Source organism: Antechinus flavipes, chromosome 4 (genome assembly GCF_016432865.1).
Source record: "Antechinus flavipes isolate AdamAnt ecotype Samford, QLD, Australia chromosome 4, AdamAnt_v2, whole genome shotgun sequence".
NCBI lineage: Eukaryota > Metazoa > Chordata > Mammalia > Dasyuromorphia > Dasyuridae > Antechinus > Antechinus flavipes.
The window spans coordinates 48,593,894-48,620,023 of NC_067401.1; the positions used below are offsets into that span (position 1 = coordinate 48,593,894).

A 26,130-nucleotide genomic window follows, 5' to 3' on the forward strand; every position below is an offset into this window, starting at 1 on the left:
CCAAATATTATTCCTGGGAAAGATGATTATTTCCCCACTAATTTTCAGTGTTCTGTTTTTATTTCTACCCAGGCTTGGAAAGTAGTATTAGTGGAAATCAAGGACACAGGCCTCACAATTTTCTCAAAATTTAACATATTTGTGAAAATATTTTGTGCTTTAAGAACATTACTTTTACAAAAGATGAAAAAAGCATACAAAAATATTGGCTATAATGCGTAAAAAGAGAATTAGGCTACATTTTCCCACCGACTGAAATAACTGTGAAAGCCAGATGGAAAGTGTTTTAAAAATGGAGTGAAGGTCGGCTATGCCCCAGACCCAAGTTTCTTTCTCCAGAAATCACATGGTTTACAAAGAATAGGATTATTTAAACTTTTTTCTTTATGGGACTAAATTAGGACCACCTTGGTATTAAAACTCCCATATAAGATAATTTAGTAATCCTAAAGATGTGGTTGGGTTAGAAGTTTTTTCTCATTTATTACTTAGAATGGGAAGTCATTTGTCCTAACTAATCAGAGCAAAGGTCCAGCCTATAGGGAGTGTTACCCCAGACCCCTATATAATTATTGTTTATTCTAACTTGCCTCTCCTTGTCTGACTGCATGCTGGGAGACACCCTTTCTTGAGAAGATCATAATAAAATTCCTTTCTGCTTCTGCGCGAATCTCCTTGCTTTATCTGACCTAGTAGTCTTTGTCTCACACAACCACTACATATTAAAAGTTTCAAAGAGATGCTTTTATCATAGTTTCAGTGTTTTTACATTATTCACAAACTCTCATAATTGGATTTGTAATAGATCACTTCCTTTACTGATATGAATTGTGTTAGTATATATAATATAGTACAATAAAAAGGTCCAAATACAGTACAAAAGTGTGATCATAATCTAGTACGTTTTGCCACTTTGTCAAAAATAGCACATTCTAAAAAATGCATTACAAGGATAATTTAGGATTTTTTTATTTAAAAGTTTTGGAGAAGAAGAATAAGAAAAAAAAATAAAGTAAACATATCTTTAATGAAAAGGTAAGATTTAAACAAATAAAGAAAGGGAAGGAGAAGTAGAATGACCCTACAACCTATTTCCTTTTTAACACTTACGAAGTATTGTTATAGGAATACATTTTGAATTGTCCATCCAATGTGTCATCAAAAGCTGAACTATATTAATCTTGCTTTGAAACTATTGTCACAAACTCCCTGAGATAATACATTATAAAAAATATGGTAAAAGGTCATCTCATTCACTAATTATATTATAAATGATGAGCCATTTAAGCTCCATCAACCCTAGTTTCCTCATCTATAAAATAAGAATAATAATTACTTGTTGAATCTGCTTCATGGGATTATTATAAACATGAGATCATACATGTAATGTGCTTTGCATATCTTAAAGTTAATATATAATATCAATAAACCTCCCTAAGCCTGTTTTTTCATTTAAGTTGATAAACACTACATAAATGTGAGATTTTCTCTAATTACCACTATGTATACAAACTAGTGTTTTTTCCACCAGTTTGTCTAGAAATTGTTTTCAGCTCCAAAAATGATTTGGGAACATGTACACTTGTCAATTTAATGGAAATAGAAAGTTTGAGAGGCTTGATAAATGACTGTTGTAAGCCAGGGAAGTCCTTATCTTCTCCCAGGTGATTATTAGTTCCATAAGAATAAGCAACAGGATTATATAAAAGGGACTTTTGTGCTTCTAACTAGAATGGTCTTAGATGTCCCTCCTCAGATTGTTTTATTTAGTAGAACAAATAAATAATATCACTGATGCTTTTTTTTTTTAATTTGGCTAAAACATTGGATTTTTTGCATACTAATCCTATTAATGTTCATTCATCCTCAGTATCAAATTTGTTTTAAATGTTGAAGTATGTGAAAAAAGCAGAACCAAGAAATATGTAGTAACTAGATTCATGTAAATGATAACAAAACTAAAAAACAATTATTGTCATGATCTATCTTCTTAGAAAACTGATAAAATATACTTCCTCCTTCCTCTAGCAGCCAGTTAAGTAGCCAGGCACTTTGCCAAGGGTTTGGGAGACACCATCCTTGTCTTTTACTCAGTTTAATGAGCAAAGTGGGGAGAGAATATGAAAACAGCTATATATAAACAGGATATGTAAAGGGTAAATTAAAAATAATCTCAGAATAAAAACACTAAAATTAGAAGGGTTGGAAAAAGGCTTCTTGTAGAAAGTAAAATTTTATCTGAGATTTAAAGGAAACCAGGGAAGCTAAGAGGTAGAAATAAGGAAGAAATGAAGTAGGAGGATTATGAACATGAAATACAGATAAAAGTCCAAAATGACAATGGCTGTTTTTTTTTGTTTTTTTTTTTAAACAAGGTGGGATACATGGTGGGGGGAAAAGGGAAAGAAAGGAGTGGTTAAAGGGAAATGACTGTATTGTAAAAACACAAGGCACAAAATAAAACTTCTTAAAAATAAAGTAAACAATTTCTGTTTTAAGAAATTTAAGAAAAATCAAAGTGATGATGAAATATCAGCAATATTAGTTGATATTCAATGTATATCCCAAATATCACAGAGTAAATTATTAAGTTTGGGATCCTTGGATTTCCAGGTGATCAAAACTTCTGAATGGTTGTGATTCAGTGTTCTTAGCTCAGTAAGTCTTCCTATGAGTCGAGCAAAATGTTGAGGATCTTTTGGATGATATATTTTTGAGTATTTATATAAAATTCCTAAAAGTGGTTCCTGTAGTTTTTCCACATGTTGCTTATTTCTAAGTAGTGGACGATCTGAAAAACAACCATAAGTATCTTAATGTTTTCTGCTAAAACACAAAGAATATAAATAAAGTCTAGTCCCTAAAAGAAATTTGATTTCTAAGAAATAACTCACACAATAACTGTGTATGCAAGTATATTCTCAAAACACAAAAACAGCACAAGGTGAACAAAACATCTTTGGAAAATGGAGGAAAGAATATCTGAACCTAGGATTTCATCTCTGTAGAGATCTCCCTCTACTGATGCATATCAGTTTGTGTCTTGCCTATTTATGATTATATAACTTATTAGTTGTATGTCAGAATTTGAGTATGAATCCAGGTCTTCCTGATTCTAACGCTAATCCTCTATTCATTTTCACATTGTCTCTCTTTTAATGTAACTGTAATCCACAAATTTCTTTTGCTTCCACAAATTCCAAGCTAATAAGTATTCGGAAAGTATTCTTTACTGTTCTTTCATAATTGATTTTACCTGAAAAAAACACAGTTGTTGCTGCAAGCAAAGCATATTCAGTTTCAGTAACATTAAGTTCTCCCATGCTTCTATAGAAGTAAAAGAGTGCAGTAATAAAATCTTCAGTGATGCCTTTAAAAAAGTAAAAGTAAAAACGTTACAATAAAAATTCAGCACTAAATCTGACATTGTATCTGACATTTCTCAAAATAATTTGAGAATAACAGAATCTTAGAATCAGAAGGAATTGCGGTGACCATCTAGTTTGCCCCATTCTTGAATAAGAATCCCTTTTAGAATATACTTGCATGCTTATTTTATTTTTTAATAATCAATACATTTTTCTTCAGTGCCTGCTATGTTCCAGGCACTATGCTAAGCACTATAGTAATAATTCCGAGCATAAGAAAGTTTTTTTCCTTATATTCTAAATCCTCCTATTTGCTACTTCTATTAATCATTCCTTTTTTTGCTCTCTATAGCCAAGTAGAGCAAGCCTAATCCTGTTTCTTTATAATAATACTTAGGTTTTTGAAGAAAGATGTCATGTCCCCTTCTGTTGTTTCTCTTCTAGGCTAAAGAATGCCGAGTTTCTCAAACCCATATTCATGCAACATGTTTTCAAGACCCTTCATCACCTAATTATCCTCTTCTACACACTTGCCAGCTTATCAATAGCCTCTTCAAATTATATCAAAATATATCAAATCATATCCTTGAACAAAATACACCAGATATGAAAAAGACAAGATACCTAGTTCTGGATATTACAATTTTCTTAATGTCGTCTAGGATTGCATTCCACTGGGCTCTCCCTCACCTGAAGTCTATAAGCAAAGGCTAGATGCTCCTTTTATAGTACATCATAGAATTCTTTTTCAAGTGAAGTTTAGGGTATAGGATCTTTAAAAGTCCCTTCCAAATTTTGTATTTTATGGTTTTGTGCATTAGGTTTTTAGATTGCCATATCATACTGCTGATTTATAAAGAGCTTGCAAACCATGAAATCCCCCCCCAAAAAAAAAATTTTTTTTCAGATAAGCTCTCTTCCATCCAATCTCCTCTGATTTTATACTTAAATGAATGCTGTTTTTTCTTTGGTTTTTTGATAGCTACATGTAAGAGAAAATGTATCCCTATTAAATTTTTTTGTTACTAGGTTTGGTCCACTATTCTAGCTTGTCAAGATTTTTTGATCATAAGAAAACAAATCAGGGATTTAAAGCTAGAAGGTACCTTAAAGATCATCTAATCCAACCTTCTAAATAAAAAAAAAAAAAGTGAGCTTCAGAAAGGTCAAGTTAGTTTGTCCAAGATATACTGGTTAAAAAAAAAAAAAAATGATGGATCTAAGATTTGACCCCAATTTATTAATTCAAAATCCTGACTTTTTAATACAACATATTAGCAATTCCTCTTAGCTTTTAAGTCCTGTGTGATAAGCACAAAATCTCTGCCCAAATCTATGATAAAAATATCAAACACAAAAGCAGAAGTGAGAACTATTTTTTCCAATGCCAGTAAAGATTATAGTGCTCATTTTACCAGATGTAGTAGTAGAAGTTGGACTCTCTTCATTAGGAAGTGTTTCCATAGAATAAATAATGCTTTGATCAGCATTCTGACTGTAATTTAGTGAATGATCAGAAAACCTTATAGCATCTGACAAGAGAAGAAAACATGAAGCATAATTTCTTTAAATTGTTATTCAGATAATTCTGTTCATACCTAAATGACCAAAATGGCATATGTGTTAGATATGGCCATATCTATGAGATAGATGATCTTTCCAGCATGTAACATACAATCAAGAACATAGCAGGTCTTAATTATTACTTGTTGATTGATTTTTTTTTATTTTTACCTACTATTAAAGTGTGAATAAAGAATAAGCAATGCTTAATGAATTCTATTCAACTAGAAAGTAGAGAACAATTTTTCAAAGGTTCTCTACAATGTTTGAAATACAGAATTCTTAAAAGCTAAGTCATTTAAAATTACTAAGTTTCAAATATATTGGGAAATTGTTTTTAAGCAATAGGTATAGATTAGATTGCTCATTTTACTGGTAATCAATGGTAAAAGAAAAACATTTGCAATAAGTAAAAATACTTAGTTGCCATAATCAGTGGCTAAATTTAACAGCATCTATCAACATTAAAGTTGTTGTCAATTTTATAGCAATCAAGGAACACACAATGTTTTTAAAAAGAGGAGAAGAGAGAAGAGAAAAGGAGAAAAGAAAATGAATAAAACAATCCTTATTCTGGAAGAGTAATAGGGAGGAGGGGACAAGTATATTTATGAATTAATATGTTTATATCCATATGTGAATAAAAATATTTTTAAAAATACAAAATAACCAACTATAAAGTAATTAGGAAAATCAAGAAAGATTGTAAAAGGTGGTAATTGAGCTGCATCTTTAAGAAAGAAAGGCTTCTCTGAAACAAAGATGAGGAGAGAGTCCATTCAAGCACGGGAAATGACTAAATCAAGGGTACAAAAATAAAAAATGGAAAAGGACAGGTTGCTCTCAGAGTACAAAAGGGAAATAATGCATAATTAGATTGAAAAGGGAGAGTGGGATCAGGTTGTCAAGATTTTTAAAAACTAATCATAGGAATTTGGAGCTATTAGGATTTACTGGATTACAGGAGTCAGATCCCTGTTTAAGGTAAATCTCTTTGGTGGAACAATAATGGGAAGAAACCTGAGAAACTAAAAAGGATTAGGTTGTTCCAATAATTAGTGATTCTTAAGGTATAACTAAGGTTGTACTTGTGTGATCAGAGAGAGAAGTCAGATGTGAAAGATGGTGTTGAGAAAGTAATAGCAAAATTTGGCAACTGATTTATAATAGGGGTGAGGAAAAGTAAGAAATTGGGAGAAATACTTAGATAATGAACTAGGAGACCAGAAGAATGGTAGTATCTTTAATAGCAATGATATCTGACATTTATATAACACTTTGAGGGTTTACAAAACACTTTATTTACATTTATTATTTTATTTGTTCCTCACAACAATCCTGAGGATGTTATTATTAACTCCATTTGATAGATAGGGAAACTAAGGTTGAAAAGAGTTAAAAGTTAAACTCAAAGTCAAATAACTTTAGTGGAAACAGGGAAGTTTGGAAGAGGAATAGATACTAAGTAAGATACTAAGTTCTATTTTGGATATGTTGTTTGAAATGTCTCTTAGAATCTACTTTAAAATGTCCAATAAGCAGTTGATACAGGATTGAAGCCCACAATACATACATGCATATATGTATATATAGATATATATGTAAATATATGTATATATGTATATACACATACATACCTAAATAGATGGAGATAGATAGATGACAACTTTTAGATCTTAATCTAAATGATTACCAAGAAAGTGAAAGAGGGAAGAGAAGAGGATTCAGAATAGAGCCTTGGGGAACCCTCACAGTTAGCTGAATGATGGGCCAGCAAAATAGAGAAAAAAGTTTAGTAATGTGTGGGAAAAAGTGAAGAACTTACAGATTAAAAACACAAATGAAAAGAATTAGGAGGATATAGAATCACTAAAACACAAGAAGGGAAGAGAATCCAAAAAAAGGTAGTCAATAATGTAAAACACAGCAGAAATGAAGAAGGAAGAAGCCCAAGAAAAAACTATCATATTTACTTTCACTGGTTGATGAAAGATACTCATTAACTTTCTGATTATAGATTTGAGCTGAACGTAGGAACATTGCTTCAACAGTTGACCCCTTTAGCAATGCGATCTGATCCTCACTGGCCAAACTTTCAAATCCTGTAAGAAAAAATATCTATAATTTTTGAAAGAAAATACTTATCTACAGATTGAATTCAACTCATCAAATAGAAACACAATATAACTTCAAAGGTGAACAAAATACTTTCATTCCATTTGTGCTTTTAAAAAACTTTTTTTTATTAATGTTGCCTAGTTTAATAAGACTTTATTGTGACAAATGTTAAATGATATGTATGAATGAACTGCAAAGTATGCATTTTGCAATGTGTTGTCTGGATGTTTTTTTTTTTTTAATACATTAAATTAGTAGCCTGATTGTTCTATTAGTATGATTTTTTTCCTTTGTTTACTTCAGATTATATCTACAAAAATCTCAAACACACATGTAAAAAGATAAATAAGTTGTTTGACCAGTTTGATTATCAAATTTAACAAATCGTTCAAAGAACAATTTTGACTAATCATTTTTGCTCCCTTGCTCAATTAAATCAGTTTAAATATTTTGTAAGAGAATTAGTACAGTGGAAAAGGTGCTGAAATTGGTATCAGGCCATTTGGGTTGAATTCCTACCCAATTATGTTCAGAGTGAAATTACTTACCCTCAGTTTGTCAATGTATTGCAATGAAAAGCATACTGGATATGTAGTCAAATGAATCTGAATAGTGTTTTTGCCATTTATCACCTCTATTACATTGGGCAAGTCACTTCATTCGTTGGGAAATTAGTTTCCTCAATCTATTAAAAGGGGGTGGGTGGGTGGTAATCTCTGTGGCTTCTAAAATCTATTCTAGTTCTAAATCTATGATCTATTATCCTATAACTCAGAGCTTCATTTCCTTCAGTTCTAAAACTGGAGTAACAATGCCTACTTCACATGGTTGAGAGATACTTTGCAGACCTTAAAATGAGTTGTTGATATTATAGTGACATAAATGTAGAAATATCTTGAATGGAAAGAAATTTGGAAGGATGTTAATTAATTTCAAATAACTTTGGTATCATGCTTCTCCCCCTCAACTTTGAAATCTTTCACAACTAGAAAGAACTGAAGGCTTTCTTTCAATTTAAATTCCTCTACTTTCCTTAAGAAGAGAGAATAAACTTAATTTGTTGAGTTTAGTGACTTTTTAAAAAGTCTTCAAGGAAAACTACCTGGAAGTCTCTTTGTAAAATCCACCAACACCTGAACATGAAGCACTGCTGTCTCTGAGAGCCGCAAGAAACTTTCCTCAGGATTTGCATATTCCTGCAACTAATATACAGAGAAAAAGAACTAATGAAAATTAGCTTTATAAAAAATGATTGTCAAGATTTTATATTATTATTATTGTAATGATATTGCTGATTACTCATCATAGCTTATAAATAATATCCACATACTAATTTCTTTGCTTCCTCTAGGGGAATTGTGTATCTTTGATGAGCATCCACGATATGATCAATAAGCTGATGTTCAACTGGAGTTAATTCTACTCTGTCCTGTAGCTTTAAGGAAATAGAAAGGGGAAAAATCAGGGATACAAATTTATGCCACAAACAATTAAAGAAGGAGGCAATTAAATTAGTTAGTGAGGAGTAGAGGGCTTACCACTTTTCTAGGTCTAGTTGTAGATGACACATGTTTATTGTCTATTCCTTCTTCCACTTTGATATTACAAAAAAAGTTATTCTTCTGCTTGAAGTTCTTTCGAAGTCGTTTAGATTTACACTGTACTTCTGTTAGCAAACCTGCAACATTTCAAAATTCATATTTAAAATACAGACATGGATTTTTGCTGAAGCATCAAGAAAGCCAGCAGTGGATGTCAGTTTTGCCCCCCACCCCCCAACTTCCATTGTTTCGAACATCCTCTTTAACATTTATTGGAGAGTTAAGGCAATTTGCCTGTCCTGGTGCTCAGCAAAGGCAGGGGAAAGAACTCAAAAAAAAAAAAAAATGGAAAGGAACATAAGAGTTTATACGCAATTTTAAAAACTCAACAAGAGATAGGGTGGAGAGGGATGGCACACAGCTTATTCCAAGAGGCATGAAAGGGGTCAACAGAAATTTAAGTTTTGTTTCCCTAACTTTGTAGAAATAACTTTTTTTATATAACTTTTTTAAATAAGTTTAGAACTGAAAGTATTCAGAGCTGCCTAAAAAGCTTTCCTTTTACAGTATAAGGACTACAAAGGCTGACCAACAATAGATTAGCAAATGTGTTGACCAGCACAGTGTCTTGCACAAACTAGCATTTAATAATTTAAACCTTAATTGATTGATTGACCAACCCCAAGATGGATTGGCTTGGGGGGTCTTATTCAAAAAGTGTACTGACAAATCATAAAGGAGGAAAAAGAACCCACATGTGCAAAAATGTTTGTAACAGCTCTTTTTGTGGTAGCAAAGAATTGGGAAATGAGTAGATGCCCATCTATTGGGGAATGGCTGAACAAGTTATAGTATATGAAGATAATAGAATATTATGGTTCTATTAAAAATGATGAACAAGCTGATTTTAGAAAAGCCTGGGAAGATTTATACGAACTGATGTTGAGCGAAATAAGCAGAGCCAGAAATACATCGTACACAATAATAGCAAAAATATACAATGAATGTGCTATGAAAAATTTGGTTCTTCTCAGTGGTTCAGTGATCCAAAACAATCCAAATAGACTTTGGTCAGAAAATGTCATCTGCATCCAGAAAAAGAACTAAGGAGGCTGAATATAAATTAACACATGCTTTGTTCACTTCTTTTTTCTGTTGTTGTTTTTTTTTTAATCTCTCCTGTGGTTTTTTCCCTTTTGCTTTGATTTTTTCCTCTCCCAACATGATTCATAAAGCAATGTGTATAAAAAAATAAATAAATTTACTAAAGAAAAAAAAGTGTGCTGACAATTATTTGAAGAAACACTATCTGTGATGACTAGAAAACAGATTTGGCAACTATACAAATGGAATAAAATAGTAGGTGTAAAGGAAAGGAATTGCAACAGATGCAAATATAGAGTAAAACTACAGAAGCAGGATAGCAAAGAAATTCTTACAATACAATGTCTACAGAAAGTAGGAACAAGGAACAATGAAACACAGAGTCATAGTGCAGAGAAATACACCAAAATCTTATCCTTTACTGAAAATGTGAATCATGTAAATTGTGTAGATCCTAAAGAAATGTGAAATCTTTCAAAAGGGTGGGTTGACAGACTATTGAACAAACACAAATTCTTTTACTTTTTGGGAGTCTCTAACACCAAAGGTCCAGAGGAACCTTTATAGGCACTTATGAGAAGTAAGTTTCACTGAAGGGGAAAGTTTCTTTCATGGTTTGCGATTTTTGTTAGTAGTCTTTTTTGTAATTTTTTTGATCATCTATTACAAAACTTTTCTATGTCCCATGTGTTGTTAGCCTGATGCTAATAAAGAAATACCTGAACAAAAACTAAAAACATCAAAAATGTCAAAATGTTGATGTTTCCAAGGAAAACCCTGTATGTGTGTTGAAGGCAGAAAAGAGTAAAAAAGCCCAAAATTGAACTTTGTCTAAATAGGCATAGACCTTAAGATAGAGGCTGCAGATTACATATAAAATTATTTCTAGAAATTCAAGCAATAATACAACAGCTCTATACACACACACAGGCATTTCTATGAATCATCATTTAAAAATTTTTTTCTTATATATCAGTAATATATACATCCATTAGAGTTTATTTTCCTGTTCTTTCTCTCCTTTATCATGATTCATCTAATCATGTTGATTCCAGTGGCTCATAAAAAATTTTTCTGCAAACTAGAAATTGTAACTATTCTAACTACTCTCAGACACACTATCAGATTAATGGTAGGTTGGTACTGACATACTACCAATTGATTTTTAAGGATAGACAATGTGTACAACAGTTAAACAATCTTATCTATGTGTGAAGGTGAAACTTGGCTTTATATCACAGTATCATGAGGGTGTCTCATGAAGATGAAAATAAGCAAAGTCTCTTCCTGACTTTACAAACAGGAAAGGGCATCAAATAGTCTTTTGTTAAATAGGAAATTTTGATATTTCATTGGTTAAGCTTAATTTTTTTAAACCTAAATAGAACATCTGCTTGAACTGGACTAATCTAACACAAACAAGGAAAGGAATTATCCTGTTGCTAATATTTACTTTTAGGCATAAAGTCATTCAAAAACATTTTATATATACTTATCACATAGAGAGATATTTTCTAGGTGCTATCTTGTGATTCTGTATACTCAGCTCCTTTTGTTCTTAATCATGGCCTAGGGGTTGCCCTCAATTCTGTAAGACTGAACTCAGAACAAGGTATGACAGATCTCATCATGCTGGAAGAGCTTTGAATAATGGCTGGATGATAGACTAAAAGTTATTTGAAGACCAGTCTAACTATTTGCAGACAGTTTCATCCCTAAATTGGACACAGTCATTAATTTCTCAGCTGTGACAACTATTAAATTTGTATAAGGGTTTTATTAGTGGGGGAATTGAAGACTTCTTGAGTGTTGGGGGAGACAGTGTGCAACAATGAAAAAGGCCCAGAATTTGGAATCAAAAGACCTGACATTGAAAAAAATGAAACATTTTCCAAATGAGTATATAAGTTCTAAAAGAATATACAGAGAGACTCATTCTGGTCAAGTAAAGTTAATCAGGGCAGGCTTGTTGGAAAAAGTGAGTTTAGAACCAGGTTCTTAATAGTATGAAGTTTACAAGTGAAGAAACTGAAAGCTTTACAAATGAGGGAAATATGTCAGATCAAAAGGAAGGGTAAGTAAATTGTATGGAAGTGGTGGAGAGCAATTAGATTGGTAAATCAGGAAGCCTAATAGAATTTAAAGGAAACTTTGAAAGTCAGAATTCCACATAATGGGCAGCAGAGACATATTATGCTTTCCTTAGCAGAATAGGAGAGTGACATGATGAAAACAGTCTGTGGAAGATATTTTTAGCAGCTATAACTTGCACAAATTAAAAGAAAAGCAAAAGAAAGCAATAAGAACATTGAGGAGGTTGAATCCTGGGAGTTCAGACCATTGTGGAAATAAAAAAAGGAATGGACAGTTATGGGAGATGTTACCTAAAATGAATTGACAAGATGTGACAAGAGGCAAAAGAATGACATGAGTTGGAAATTATGCTCCAAGACTATGATCATACTAGGGAAGTTGTTTAGTTTAGTTTTTTATACACTAAGTTTTATGTATCAGCAAAATGTTTAAATATAGTTGTCCTTTTAAGGTCTATACATACAGAACTAAAAAAAAAATTATTATTATCTTTAAACCACTAATTCTGGAAAGATTGATTTAACATTATAGAAACTGAAATCAGTGCAGGTATTATTGAATAAAAAAAAAAAAGAATTAAGATCAGAAACAAAATCTACATGGATTTAGGGTATTTATTTAAAAGCCAGTTATTATAGACAGCAAAATGCATTAATTCTGTAAATTTTGGAAATAACACTAATTTTAGTAGTTGCTAAAAAGTTCTGCCAGCACAAAAATAAAGAAATTACAACTTGGACAATGGCATTTAGTTCTCAATATAAGGGGAAAAAAATCATAGAAAATTACGTCAAGATAGGGAGGATAGAGCACCTGTCCTAGCATAAGGAGGACTGATTTCAAGTCTGGCCTTAGACATTTACTAAGATGTGTATCCCAGGGCAAGTCATTTATGAAGAAGGAAGAAGAGGAAGGGAAGAGGAAAAGAAGAGGGGAAAGAGAAGGAGGAGGAGAAAGACAATAACAACCACAAAGGTTACATTCAAAGAGAAATGACCAAAACAGAAACTGAAAATAGGCCACTTACATTCTGCTAACATTCCCATTGCCTTACACTTTTTCAAACGGCACTCTTGACATTTTCTACGCATATACATGTCCATTTCACAATGCCCACCATTCTTGCATCTATATACTGCATTTTTGGTGATGCTGCGACGAAAAAAACCTAAAGGATATTTCAAAAGAGCCTTGTTTTTATTTCACCACTGAGTATTTATGACCCATTAATATCTTATTTAATATTAATATTTAAGAGATAGCATATTAATATTAATTTATTGATTAAGCAACGCTGATTAAGTGTTGTGATATGTTGTTGTTTTCTTATAAGGTTCCTTAAAGTATCCATTTTGCATAAGGCATTTCCAGGAATGGTCAGTGCATCAAATCAAGGCCTTTATAGCTCAATTGTACTGAGGGTTGGAGCACCTAAGTGACAGAACTCACAGAGGGCTGGTTGGGTCAGAGACAAGGGCTGAATGTAGTTTTTCCTGATTCCCCCTGCAGCACTCTATTAATACCACATCACCTCCCAGGATGGTAAATATTTATTTAGTACCTACTGCATCAATTCTAGGTTTTGTTCATTTGAAAATAGAAACAAAGCAATAAAGAGAGATTTTACAATCTCAAAAATCTTACCCAGGTAATTTTTTTTATGCTTTCAAAATGCTTATTTCAATTTATTGTATTTATTTTCCCACCTCTTAGTTTTCATAGAAACTTCGTTTTGGAAAGGATTGTACAATTCAGTTAGCTCAAACTTCCTCCAAATATAAGAATCATTCAATCCAACATGAAGAGATATACTAGCTAAACCCAATGTTAAATGACATAAAAAAAGTTTACATAAAAAAATGATATAACTTCAGATTCAATTAAGTACTATCTAAATACTGAATAGTTTATTTAAATGTTAAATTTCTGATTCAAAAAAAAATGTAATTGGATCTCTCTTCCTCACATTTGATTTCTTTCCATGCCTTAGATTCTGATCACCACTGTTTTCCTATAACTGTCACCTATTAACATCACTTTTAATGACTAATGCCCACTTATAAAGGAAAATGGTCATGTTAGTCTATATGTATAAAATTTCAGTTTTCCTTACCTTTGCAACCTTCACAGGTAAGTGCATTGTAATGATATCCTGAAGCTTTATCACCGCAGACTACACAAAGTTCTTCTTGTCCTTTAATTCTCACAGAAGAATGATTTAGTTTAGATCTTTTTATTATTGGATATCTGTCCTCAGTGTCATGAGTAACCATACAAGTGGGCTTATTTAATTCACTGGTGCTGAGTATATATTGCCCATCATTATACTGTGAATCCTGACTGTATGTATTATAGTGACTGTGAGAAGATGGAGACTGTAAGGCTGGAGAAAACTGGACAGTTGAATACTGACAATAAGGTGCCACTTGGTAATCAGGGTCTTGCAGCTGATAATTAATCTGTTCTGGCAATACATCTGTTTCATAAAAACGACAAGAAAAAGAACAATTATGTATAAGAATTTTTAAAAATCAAGCTGCTTTTAAATTCTAAAGTGTTTGACAAAGGTTATCGTTTATTGTAAATATTTTATCCATTTCTAGAGTAAATTCTCATTCAACTCAGTTGGCCCCCAAACCAAGAATACATTTTCCCCTTTCCTCTCTTTGGCATTTCCTTTTATAGTCCATTGAAGTTTTTTTAGTACACTATGGCCAGGAGAATAGAATCAAAAATATTGTAATTTGTCTTTTAAATAACACTTTTTGTCTAAGTTTCCTAGATACTTCAAAGTGAGATTTTTGAATTTGATTTCACCCAGCTAGTGCCCTCTCTCTCCTCAAATTATCTTTATTTATCTATCTATTACTTACTGTCCCACAGTAGAACACAAATAAACTTCTTTAATATCAAGCCTATTTCTGCCTTTATAGCCCCAGGGCCTACTGCAATGCTTTATAAAAAGCAGGCATTTAATAGGGAACTAGTGGTGTTTATTGAAAGTCAAAGAGAGTGACATGATCAGATTTGAGTTTTAGGTAGATCACTTTGGCACTTGGGATTAAGGCAAGGAAACCAACTAGGAAACTATTGCAATAGTTCAGAAGTGAAATGATGAGGATTTGTATCAGGACAGAGTTGTGTGAGTGAAAAGGATACAAGAAAGAAATCTTATCCAGATAGAAATGATGAGACTTTGAAACAACTGAGTGAATATGATGGGAGAGGGAGAGACTGAGAAGTCATAGATGAACTAAGATTGAGAACCTAGGGCCTGAAAGGATGGTATAATAGGGAAGTTTAGGAGAAGATAATGTTGGGGATGGGGAAAGATAAAGAATTGGTAAAGTGCTACATGTGCAAAAGATGCTCAGCTGATGATACCTATACCCCATGTAAGTGATAAGGATAAACCCTTTTGAATGACAAAAGTCTGACTTTTTATTTCCTTTAGAAGCTTATGTTGCCCTCACACAAACGTCAGATTAGTATTTAGATTTGGGATTGTGTAAATCAGATTTGATATTCTGACTAAAAAATTATCTGTATTCTTCTGGTAGGATTTGACAGGTGAATGTATAGGTAATATTATAGGCCATTGTGACAATTGTGTCACAGTAAGAAATAATTCAGTCTCTATATTCCTTTTTCTTATATTAGTTGTATTTTCATGAGCTGTGGTTTATGATTCTCATCTTCATATTTATTTACAATACAGTCTAAATATCATGTATTTTCCTTATCAGACTTGATTAATCATTTTGGCATACTTATAAGTCAAGAATTTGATGCTTTGGATTTATATGTGAATTTCTAAAGAAGTTTATGTGAATTTTCTATAGGGGATAAAAGTTTTATTTAATTTTTATTCTTGGGAGCTTTTGTTACATACCATAATACTGTATAGGTTCAGCAAGACAGTACCCATCAGATACTGTCATGTAAGTATTTGCCATATTCTGGTCCAACTCCCACTGCTTCATTCACTTCAGTAAATGATGGGCTTTTAAGAATAAGGCCTAAGGGAAACAAATTCTTTGTATGTTATTTTAAAATACGATTTTGAAATCCAGTAATAATTTATAAAAGAAAGATAGTCCTTAGAAGAGATTGAAGAATTTAGCTTAAGAGGAAATAATATTGAGTCATTTAAGAAATAGTTATATATATTTGTGATAGAAAGGTCTTATCAATAATTACATAAACCAAGTCAGTTGAAAATGAATTCTATCAGTTTCTTAACATTCTGCTCTTTGAACTGAATTATATAAATATTGATATTGATGATCTTTTCTGATAGTTTTAGTATATAATTCTGACTTAAGAGAATTCAGCTAAGGGGCAGCTAGGTGATGAAATGGATAAAGCACCAGCCCTGAAGTCAGGAAGACCTGAGTTCAAATTTGACTCGGATACTTCACAGGTCCTAGCTGAGTGACCTTGGGCAAGTCACTTAACCCCAATTGTCTCAGCAAAAAAGAAAGAAAGAAAGATAATTCAGGGAAGACAATTAGAAAAAATTAATTTTGGGCAGCAGTCCTTATTTTCAAGTGTTTTATAATTTATATTTTAATGCTTTGAAATATCTCTGATTTTATCAGGGATGATGTGGTGAATTCCCAATAGATATAGATACACACACACACACACACACACACACACATATATATTATATATATATAAAACATGTAATAAGGTTATTGGATCACATGGTCATTAAGTTCCCTTTTAGCTCCAAAATTTCTTATTACAAACTTTCCACATCTCATGACTTGCTGTAGCTTAAGAATTCATATCTTAAATTAATTAGAGTAGGTAATGGGAAAATAAAATTATCACTCTATGCAGATCATATAATGATATACTTAGAGAATCAACTAAAAAACTACTAGAAACAATTCACAATTTTAGCCAAGTTGCAGGTTACAAGATAAATCCACATAAATCATCAGCATTACTGTTATCAACAAAGTCCACCAGCAAGAGATATAAAGAGAAATTCCATTTAAAATAATTGTAGATAATATAAAATATTGGAGATTCTTATCTGCCAAGACAAAGCCAGGAACTGTATGCACACAATTATAAAACACTTTCCATACAAAGTTAGATCTAAACAATTGGAAGAATATCAAGTGCTCATGGGTAAGCCGAGATAATATAATAAAAATGACAATCCTACCTAAAATAATTTACTTGTTCAGTGCCATACCAATCAAACTGCCAAACTACAGAGCTATAATAAATAATAACAAAATTTATTTGGAAGAACAAAAGGTCAAGAATTTCAAAAGAATTAATGAAAAAAATGGAAATAAAGGTGCCCTACTTGAACTAGACCTAAAAATATATTATAAAGCAGTAGTTATCAAAACCATTTGGTACTGGCTAAGAAATGGAATAGTTCATTAGTGGAATAAATAAGGCTCGCAAGACACAATGGCCAATGATGATACTAATCTAATGTTTGATAAACCCAAAGACTTCAGATTCTGGGATAAGAACTCATTATTTGACAAAAATTGCTGGGAAAATTGGGAATAGTGTGGTAGAAACTAGGTACCGACCAAGACCAAACACCCTATACCAAGATAAGATCAAAATGGGTTCATGATTTAGACATAAAAGTGAAACTATAAGCAAATTAGGATCTATGGAGAAGGAAGGAATTTATGGCCAAAGGAGAACTGGAGTGCAATATGAAATGTAAAATGGATGATTTTGATTATATTAAATTTAAAAGGGTTTGTACAAACAATTATCAATGCAACCAAGATTAGAAGGAAAGCAGAAAATTTTTACATCCAAGGGTTCTGATAAAGGCTTCATTTCTAAAATATATAGTTGATTCAAATTTATAAAAATACAAGCAATTCTCCAACTGAGAAATGGTCAAAGGATTGGAACAATTTTCAGATAAAGAAATTAAAACCATTTCTAGTTGTATGAAAAAATGCTCTAAATCACTATTGATTAGACAAATGCAGATTAAGACAACTCTGAAATACTACTTCTCACCTATCAGATTGGTTTAAGATGACAGAAAAGGATAATGATAAATGTTGGAGATGTGGGAAAACTGGGATACTAATGCAGTATTGATGAACTTGTGAACTGATACAATCATTCTGGAGGAGCAATTTGGAACCATGCCCAAAGGGCTATCGAACTGTGCATGCCCTTTGATCCATCAGTGTCTCTATGGGATCTATATCCCAAAGAGATCATAAAAAAGGGAAAAGATCCACATGTTCAAAAATGTTTGTAGCAGCCTTGTTTGCAGTGGCAAGGAACTGGAAAATGAATGGATGCCCATCAGTTGGAGAATGGCTGAGTAAACTGTGGTATATGACTGTTATGGAATATTATTGTTCTATAAGAAATGATCAGCAAGATAATTTCAGAAAGGCTTGGATAGACTTATATGAATTGATGCTGAGTGAAGTGAACCAAGAGGATAATGTACAATAACAGCAACAGTGTAAATGAAAAGATCATTAAAAGGAAGCTGAATTCTGAGTACTGGACAAACCAGTAAAAGTCCTAGAGAAGAGATAATGAAATATACTGGCTCCCTCCTGACAAAGAAGCAGGGAATTGCTAGATTAGAATGTTATATATGGTCAGACTATAACACATGGGTTTTTTTTTTTTGTTGTTGTTGTTTTTTGTCATAAGGAGAACTTCAGTCTGGAGATGGGAAATGACTTTATAAAGACAAAAATATGAATAAAATGGCACAGTGGGAGGAGGGTTATTAAGGATGCTCTTAAGAGCACTTGATTACCAAAAAGGGAATTCTAAGAACAATGAAGTAACTTTCAGAACATTCAATCATGAGAGCAAGACAAAACTTTAAATTACATTCTGACAAGAAGTAACTGAGAGTTGGAATAATCATGTGATTTAGTGGTATGAAATTTGAGAAATAAGAGGTATAGTACCCATTACATTGTAGTACCTTAGACTTATTTCAAACTATAATCCAACCAAGATATCTCTGGGAACTATTTCTAGGGTTCCTTGAAAGAATACAATACTAGCAAATATGACTGCCTCATTGTTTCCATGCTCCCGCCTATAAATGATAAATAATTATGAATAATAAATAATTCAGAAGGTCCTGATCACCTCAAAATCCTTAGATCTTATATCCTATATGAACATGTTGAGTGGTAGGATTTTTTAATAATAAAGCACATTTCTATTGTCAGTCATCTTTATTCAAAGTTATATATGTTTCAACTGTTAAAGTTAGTTATAAAAACATTTCATTAATTTCAACACTTAAAGATAATGACTTATCTACATGCATAAAGTACAGGACAAAATGAAATTATTTTTTAAAATTCTGTCATTAGGTTACTCTAACAAATTAATTTCCACAAACACATTAATTTCCATAAAGAAATGATTACAGCATAATCATTTATTTTGTGTTGTTACTCATTCAGCATGTACAAAAATTAAAATATGTTTTTATTAAGATTATTCAGGTAATAAGGCATCCTGATTGTCAGTTCTGTCATCATGCATCAAATCCTAAATCTTTGTTAAAACAGTTGAAACTCCCAACCCTACTTAGAGTAAGTTATGATTTAATGGATGTAAACACAGTAGCAGCTTTTATAGAATACTTCAGATGTGGCAAAAATACAAAACCTGAAAGTGATGCCCTAAACAAAATGTCAACTTTTTTCTCCATACCTTTCATATGATGATAATCTCAGAAACCAATAACTCAGTCATTGTCAGTAGCGGAATCAGTCTCCATATACTTTGTTCAGTCACCCATTAATCTCAACAAGGCTTTTAGATTCCTATATTAAAGGAACTTGGATATATGTGTGTGATTTTTGACAATCACACTGTTAGACTGCTTTTTAGCTACCATCAGTTGAATCTTAATATGATTTCAGATATGGGGTGAAAAATTAAAATATTTCAACAACTAAAATTAGAGATGAAAACAAAAAGGGTCTTACTTTTAAATTATCTAAAACTATATATCTATTATCTATTTGTATTTTTGGAAACAAAATTTCATTAGTGTTCACCCAGATTGTGTCTACACAATTTCAGCCATTGAAATAATATTGAAATTTACTGAATGATGCTGCATAAATAGCATTGCCTGAGTGAGAATTTATTTTAGAAATACTGCAAATGAAATCTCATGAAGTAATATTAAGAATTAATGATAGCTTGCTTTTTCTTGACTAGCAATTTAAATAATGTATATTTATACAAATTTACACAAGAATCTTTCAATAACTATTAAGTAAGTCATGGGGTTATAACAGGTGCCATTATAATAAGATATTTCTAGTACCTCCAAAAATTCAATATCCTTAGACAATGTCCACAATAGACCTTTGTTATACAAAATCCTTCACTAATATGACAGGTCTACTAGAGTGACTGGTATTCAAAATAATGTTCACATGCATTGTTTTTTGATAAATTTTTTACTCCAACTTTTTCTTCAAATCTTTATTGTATATTATAAGGAGATTAATCATATTATATGTATATATGTTTACATTTAACTGTAGCACATAAAAACAGGAATAAATGATTACATCCCCAAGTTAAAGTTTGAAAATATTTTGGAAAATGATTAATAATGTGGATAAAGCAATGTAATTAAAAACTTTCTAACTTGGCATGTAAAATGAAAAGTTACAATGGACCTGGAATGCTACTGTTTTATTATCTTTCCCAGTAAATATTTACTTAAAACAGAAGTCACTTAGTTAAGAAGAGTGTTTTTATCAGTAGGATCAATTTGGCATGGACAAAGTCTATATTTTTCCTTTGATAATTTTTTAAAACTGGAGATATGTATATATATATATGTACTTCTTAATTTGAGTATATTTTCAATTGTTACATTTTAAAAATATCTGAATTTTGCTTGGCTAACACTACATTCAGTTTTCTTAAAGTTTTCTAGATCATTTGTTTAAAGGAGGAGTCATTATATAATGATTAGTGGGTTTTTAACTGATATATTAATTTTATTATAAATCATAAAGCAAAACGTGAATGCCCAAATTAATATTTCTGAAGCTTATTAAAAAAATCAACAAAACAAAAAAGTTGTCAAAATGAAAGCATTTCACTAGAAAACAATTTGTTTTTACTTTAGCTACTTGTAACTAATGACAATCCTGAATGAAAATTTAGTTTTAAATTTTACTTTTGCTGTGCTAAAGTTTTTAAAGCTCAAATCCTTTTAAAATAATTTATTAGACTCATAAGAATTAAAAAGGATTTCTTTTGAGAATGTGAAATAATAATTTTTAATTAATTCTATCTAATTTTTACAACCTTCAATTATATGAAAAGATTTCTATTGTTTTCTGCTTTTAAATACCTGTCAAATACTTTAAAAATATATAAAGGGTAGTTCTAATTAGCAAATAATTTTCAAGGCTTAAAAGAAATAAAGTTAAAACTAATTTGAAAATTATTTTTAAAATGAAAAATAAGTTACTTTAAGTTAAATATATAGAAATAGACTATAAGCAAATTTCCCCCTCTATTTCTATCTTATTTGGGTTCATAATCTCACAACAGACTTGATTCTCTTAAAAACTTTTTTTAAAAAATATATTTCAAAATGTTTGATTATATGTATAAAGATTTTGGCAATTGCTTCAAAAAAAAAGAAAACCATGGGCTTTTTGGAATTTGTTAAGATTTTAATTAAGGATTTCTGCATAATCACTCATGACAGTAAAAAACTGTTTTAAGTAGTTCACTAGCATTTTGAATGTTGCATTGTCTCCTCTAATTCCAAAATTCTATCATATTTCAAGTCATCTAAAATCCCAGCATAGAACAACAATATTTTGGAATCTCAGAGGACACAATTGTTAATAATCTTCTTTGTTTAAGAATATTTCTTATCTTTATGAAGAAATATAGTCTTTCAAATAGTACATTTAAAAACATTTGTTTTTATAACAAAAATTAAATTAATAAAAATGGAAACTACAAATCTAAAAAGGTATTAGCTTTTCATGTAGATTTTATAGCTTAACTTACAATTTAAAGCAAATAAATACATTATATTGCAAATAGATAAACAATGTGCAATCTAAATTGAGACAACCTGGGATTATAAATCCATAGTTCTTTTGAATGATAAATAAAATACTCACAGAAGGATGACCAAAGTACTGTGTGTCCTGTTGCACACAGAGTAAGTAGAGTATATTATGATTCAGCAATTACTTCAACTCCCTGACTTCCAGCTGGAGCAAATGGGGCCTTTCCTTTATTTATCAGGGTTTAGAGTTTCTTTTTTTTCTTCCTTTTTCTTTCTTTCTTTTTTTTTTTTTTTATATACTTAGGCTCCAGACATTCTACAGAGCAATGTTTCTGCTCTATCTGAAAGACAAACTTCCCACACAGTCCTCCTTAGGGTCAAAACAAGGGCAATGGCAAGCTGACATAAATCAAATAATAACTGGATCATCAGAGATAGAGGCCTTTGGGACCTTCACGTCACACTTTCCCAGAGTTCTCTATTATTTACTTAATAAATATTTTGTTTTCTTGATAGACTTTGACGTTCTCCCATGTTGGTTGCAAAACATTGGTATCTCTACTCACTAATAGGCAACATACACAGCAAAATCTCATTAATCCAGATTCTATGAATTCAGAATTTCTGCTATTCTTCACAGTACCTAGGATGAAAGTATTTACTAAGTAAATTAGTATGAATAAGACTTCAAGGCTCATATTTAAGTGATATTGAGGATTTCAGATACTTAGTTGTTCATAATTGGATATATCTATTTATTAAAGCAAGCCAGGAGCAACTTCCATTTCTTTACTGTATGCAAATGTATTTCTTTAAATAGTCTATAATTCAAACTTTTCAAGAATTCATACTGTCCTCCCTTCTCTATCAGACTAAATTAATTAGGCTTTATCACATGACTAAGAGTACTAAATGAGGACCCATAAAAGGGATTTATTTTGACTTCTATAAACAGAATACTGGACTTTGAGTTGAGAAGACCTAAGTAGCTTCAAATCCAGTCTCAGATCTTTATTAGTTTTAAAGTCATTTAAGTTATTTTGGCCTCTCAATCTCTTCATCTTCATTTCCAAAATGGAATTTTTATAACTTCTAATTCAGAAGTTTGTTGTTAGAATCAAACAAGAAAATGCATGTCAATGCTTAAAGATGCAATCAAAATTTTTATCCAAACCCAAAGCCTTCTAATAAAACCCCTCTCTCCACCTACTTATATTCCAACTTATGATACCTTGGAATGAATAAAAAATTATTCATACTTTATGAATTGAAATGGATTGATTTAAATAGAGTAAACAACCAAGTTTGATTAGTTGAACAACGTTCGATGTTGAGCTTTTTATGAAACATTAAAGTGGTTTAAAAAACAAGAAACTTCCTGTCAAGACCTTTGAAACCTTAAAGCTCTTATTTTTATTACTGTATTTAAATATTTCTTTATTTACTTTATTAAAAAAATTTAATTTGGCCCTTAAGGACACTTTACATCTTTATACATATAGCCTATTCTTTTAATTATTTTGTGAAGCAATAATATTAACCAAGCCTTTACTAAAATATTCTAATGTACTGTCAGCTTTCCTAACTTTATAAATTAAATTTAATCCAGAACTATAAAGCAAATTTAACAAAATCCATTCTACATTTGCACATAGTCTTCATACTTCCCTTCCCTTCCCTTCCCTAATTTTTAATAAATCTTTGGACATGCTTTGAGATTCAGTTACATACCCAACATGAGGTACACAAACATTTGTAGAAAGCTAAAATAGGTCACTTTGTTAAATAGTAAAAATAGAATGTGATTAAAAAATTTTTTGTTACTCTCATCTCTACAGGCACACAGCAACCTATGACATATAATGATATTTAATGCAGAAAACTGTTTAGAATATTTTTGCTATGAATCAAGAATTCATAGTTTCAAAAGGCAATGATAAAATAATCAGAAACTCATTAAAGTCATAAGGTTCAGTGGAAAAAGCACTGGATTTGGAGCACCTACCTCTTAGACATATTTCTCAGGTCTCTCTGCTTAGAGTATTATGTTTAGCTCCACCTTGTTCTGCCCCCTCCAAGGCACAATAATACAGGTAAAATAATTCTATTTGTCCTACACCAAATGCTAATATCTGTTCATCTTCCATTGTGCCAAACCCAGGCATTCCTAGCCCTTAACAAGGACTCCAGCTGCAGATACTTTTGGAAAAATACTTCAGAGTGAGAGAATGTTTTCTTCTACTACAAAGTGTCATTTGAAGACCATTAGTTGTTTGTGAGGATATTTCAGTTTACTAGCATCTAGTATCTCCACACTCCCCTTGCCAAAACAACAATAACAAATGACAGCAAAAGCTTTACCAGACTCATTGAAAATATTGGCGTTTCTTTTGATAAGATACCAGTGAGAATTTACATAACTAAATTGTCCCATATTATACACTAAGGCCAGAGAGCAGAAATGGTCTACCTGAAATATCCTCACAAACAACTAATGGTCTTCAAATGACACTTTGTAATAGAATAAAACGTTCTCTCACTCTGAAGTATTTTTCCAAAAGTATCTGCAGCTGGAGTCCTTGTTAAGGGCTAGGAATGCCTGGGTTTGGCACAATGGAAGATGAACAGATATTAGCATTTGGTGTAGGACAAATAGAATTTTTTTACCTGTATTATTGCGCCTTGGAGGGGGCAGAGCAAAGTGGAGCTAAACATAATACTTTAAGCAGAGAGACCTGAGAAATATGTCTAAGAGGTAGGTGGAAGCACTTTCCTCCTACCAATTAAGCATTTCTTTTTTTTTCAAATGTTTGGAATTTCTAATGGTTAAAGGAAATCATGTTCAGCACAGCTGGATCTTTTCTACATAATTGACCCATCCTGCTTGATCTGGTATTGGACTGTTTACTCCATTTTAGTAATTAACCATTATCAGTCTCATTAATGAAACATAAACCACCTCTTACGATCATTTATAAAGCACTTGTCAAACAAAATTTAAACAAAGAACAGAATCCCAGCAAACTAACAGCCTTTTAAAAGCTACTGAAATGGATTACAAGAGTCAATTTGGTTACTTGTTTTTAATTTTTTAAAAGAGAAAACTAGAAACTTACAATAATGTTCTTGGCATAAATCTTCAAGTGCTTATTTGAAACCTCTTATACAATGATAATTATATTTGTACAGTAATGCTAAGCTATTGAGGTAACAAGCTGGTTTTTTCCAAATACTTATTTCTTCCTAAATTATATAAACCAGACTGCCATGTATTCATTCCACCTTGAGAGACATTATTGTTCATTCTATTTAAATTTTTGTTGAATGGGGGAAAGGGATAGCAGCATGGGAAATGATTTCAATTACAATATTATCAGCTGACTTAAGTAAAACTGTGAAAAATAATTTATAAAACATCTAGCTTTGGAGAAAAAGGGAAGGGAACACATTTATTAAATAATTACTATATGCCAGGCACTGTACTAATATTTTAAAATATTATCTCATTTAATACTCAAAACAACCCTGGGAAGGTAAGTATTCTCATCTTACAATTTAAGAAATTGGCAGAAGTTAAGGGACTTGTCCAGGGTCAAACAGCCAAGAAGTATCCGAAGTTTAATTTGACTTCAGGTTTTCCTGATTCTGATACTGGCACTCTCTCTATAGCTCTCTCCTTGCCAGGATTCATACTTATGTGGTGTTAAGTCTGTCTCTAGGAAGGGAGTTCCCCTCTTGGTTTCTGTTTGGCTTTCCCTAGACCAGTGGTTCTCAAACTTTTGTTTTCAGTATCTTCATCCTATTAAAAATTATTGAGGATCTCTCCAAAGAGCTTTTGTTTATCTGGATTATATTTATAGACATTTACCATGTTGGAAATAAAAACTATTTTTGAATTTATAGACCCTCTAAAAGGGTTTCAGAGATCCCCAGGATTCTCTAGACCACACTTTGAGAACCACTGCCTTAGACTGTTCCTTTCTGCCAGAGTTAAATATGTACATATAAATAAATCTAAACATACTTTTTGGTAAATAGGAAAAAAAGTCATCTCACAATTTATAAATTAAGTTCATAAAATGAGCTGTTCAATATTACCATAAAATTCTAAAAGCTTAAAGGAAATGTATATAATTATTTAATATAACTGTCTAATAAGATAATATTTCTTCTCACCACATAATTCTTAGGTAATGAGTGTTCTGTTTTGTAGATCTGAAGAGATAATATTAAATGCATTAATAATGAGACAAAAAAGAAGAGTAGAAAGTTAAAGAAAAATATG

At 31.5% G+C, this 26,130-nt stretch overlaps 1 protein-coding gene across 1 annotated transcript; it reads right to left on the reverse strand.

Annotated features, from left to right (window-relative positions):
• Window positions 1-953: 953 nt before the first annotated feature.
• LOC127559276 (bile acid receptor-like) lies at window positions 954-23,090 on the reverse strand. Its single transcript, XM_051992946.1, has 11 exons — window positions 21,958-23,090; window positions 15,681-15,807; window positions 13,902-14,264; window positions 12,816-12,956; window positions 8,588-8,727; window positions 8,380-8,484; window positions 8,152-8,251; window positions 6,905-7,033; window positions 4,784-4,900; window positions 3,257-3,370; window positions 954-2,791 (listed from the first exon to the last, which is right to left on the reverse strand). The coding sequence occupies exons 2-11, from the start codon at window positions 15,769-15,771 to the stop codon at window positions 2,553-2,555; spliced, it is 1,539 nt and encodes a 512-aa protein (XP_051848906.1). The 5' UTR covers window positions 15,772-15,807; window positions 21,958-23,090; the 3' UTR covers window positions 954-2,552.
• Between the last annotated feature and the right edge of the window lie 3,040 nt (window positions 23,091-26,130).

Bases quoted from the DNA above. Each gene is read 5' to 3' on its own strand.
- LOC127559276 (XM_051992946.1), bottom strand. From the start codon at position 15,771: ATGAAGCAGTGGGAGTTGGACCAGAATATGGCAAATACTTACATGACA. The intron at 3,371-4,783 runs GTAAAATGAGCA...ACTTTTTTAAAG, and splicing joins AACTTCTACTACTACATCTG to GCATCACTGAAGATTTTATT. The intron at 2,792-3,256 runs GTAAAATCAATT...GTTGTTTTTCAG, and splicing joins AACAACTGTGTTTTTTTCAG to ATCGTCCACTACTTAGAAAT.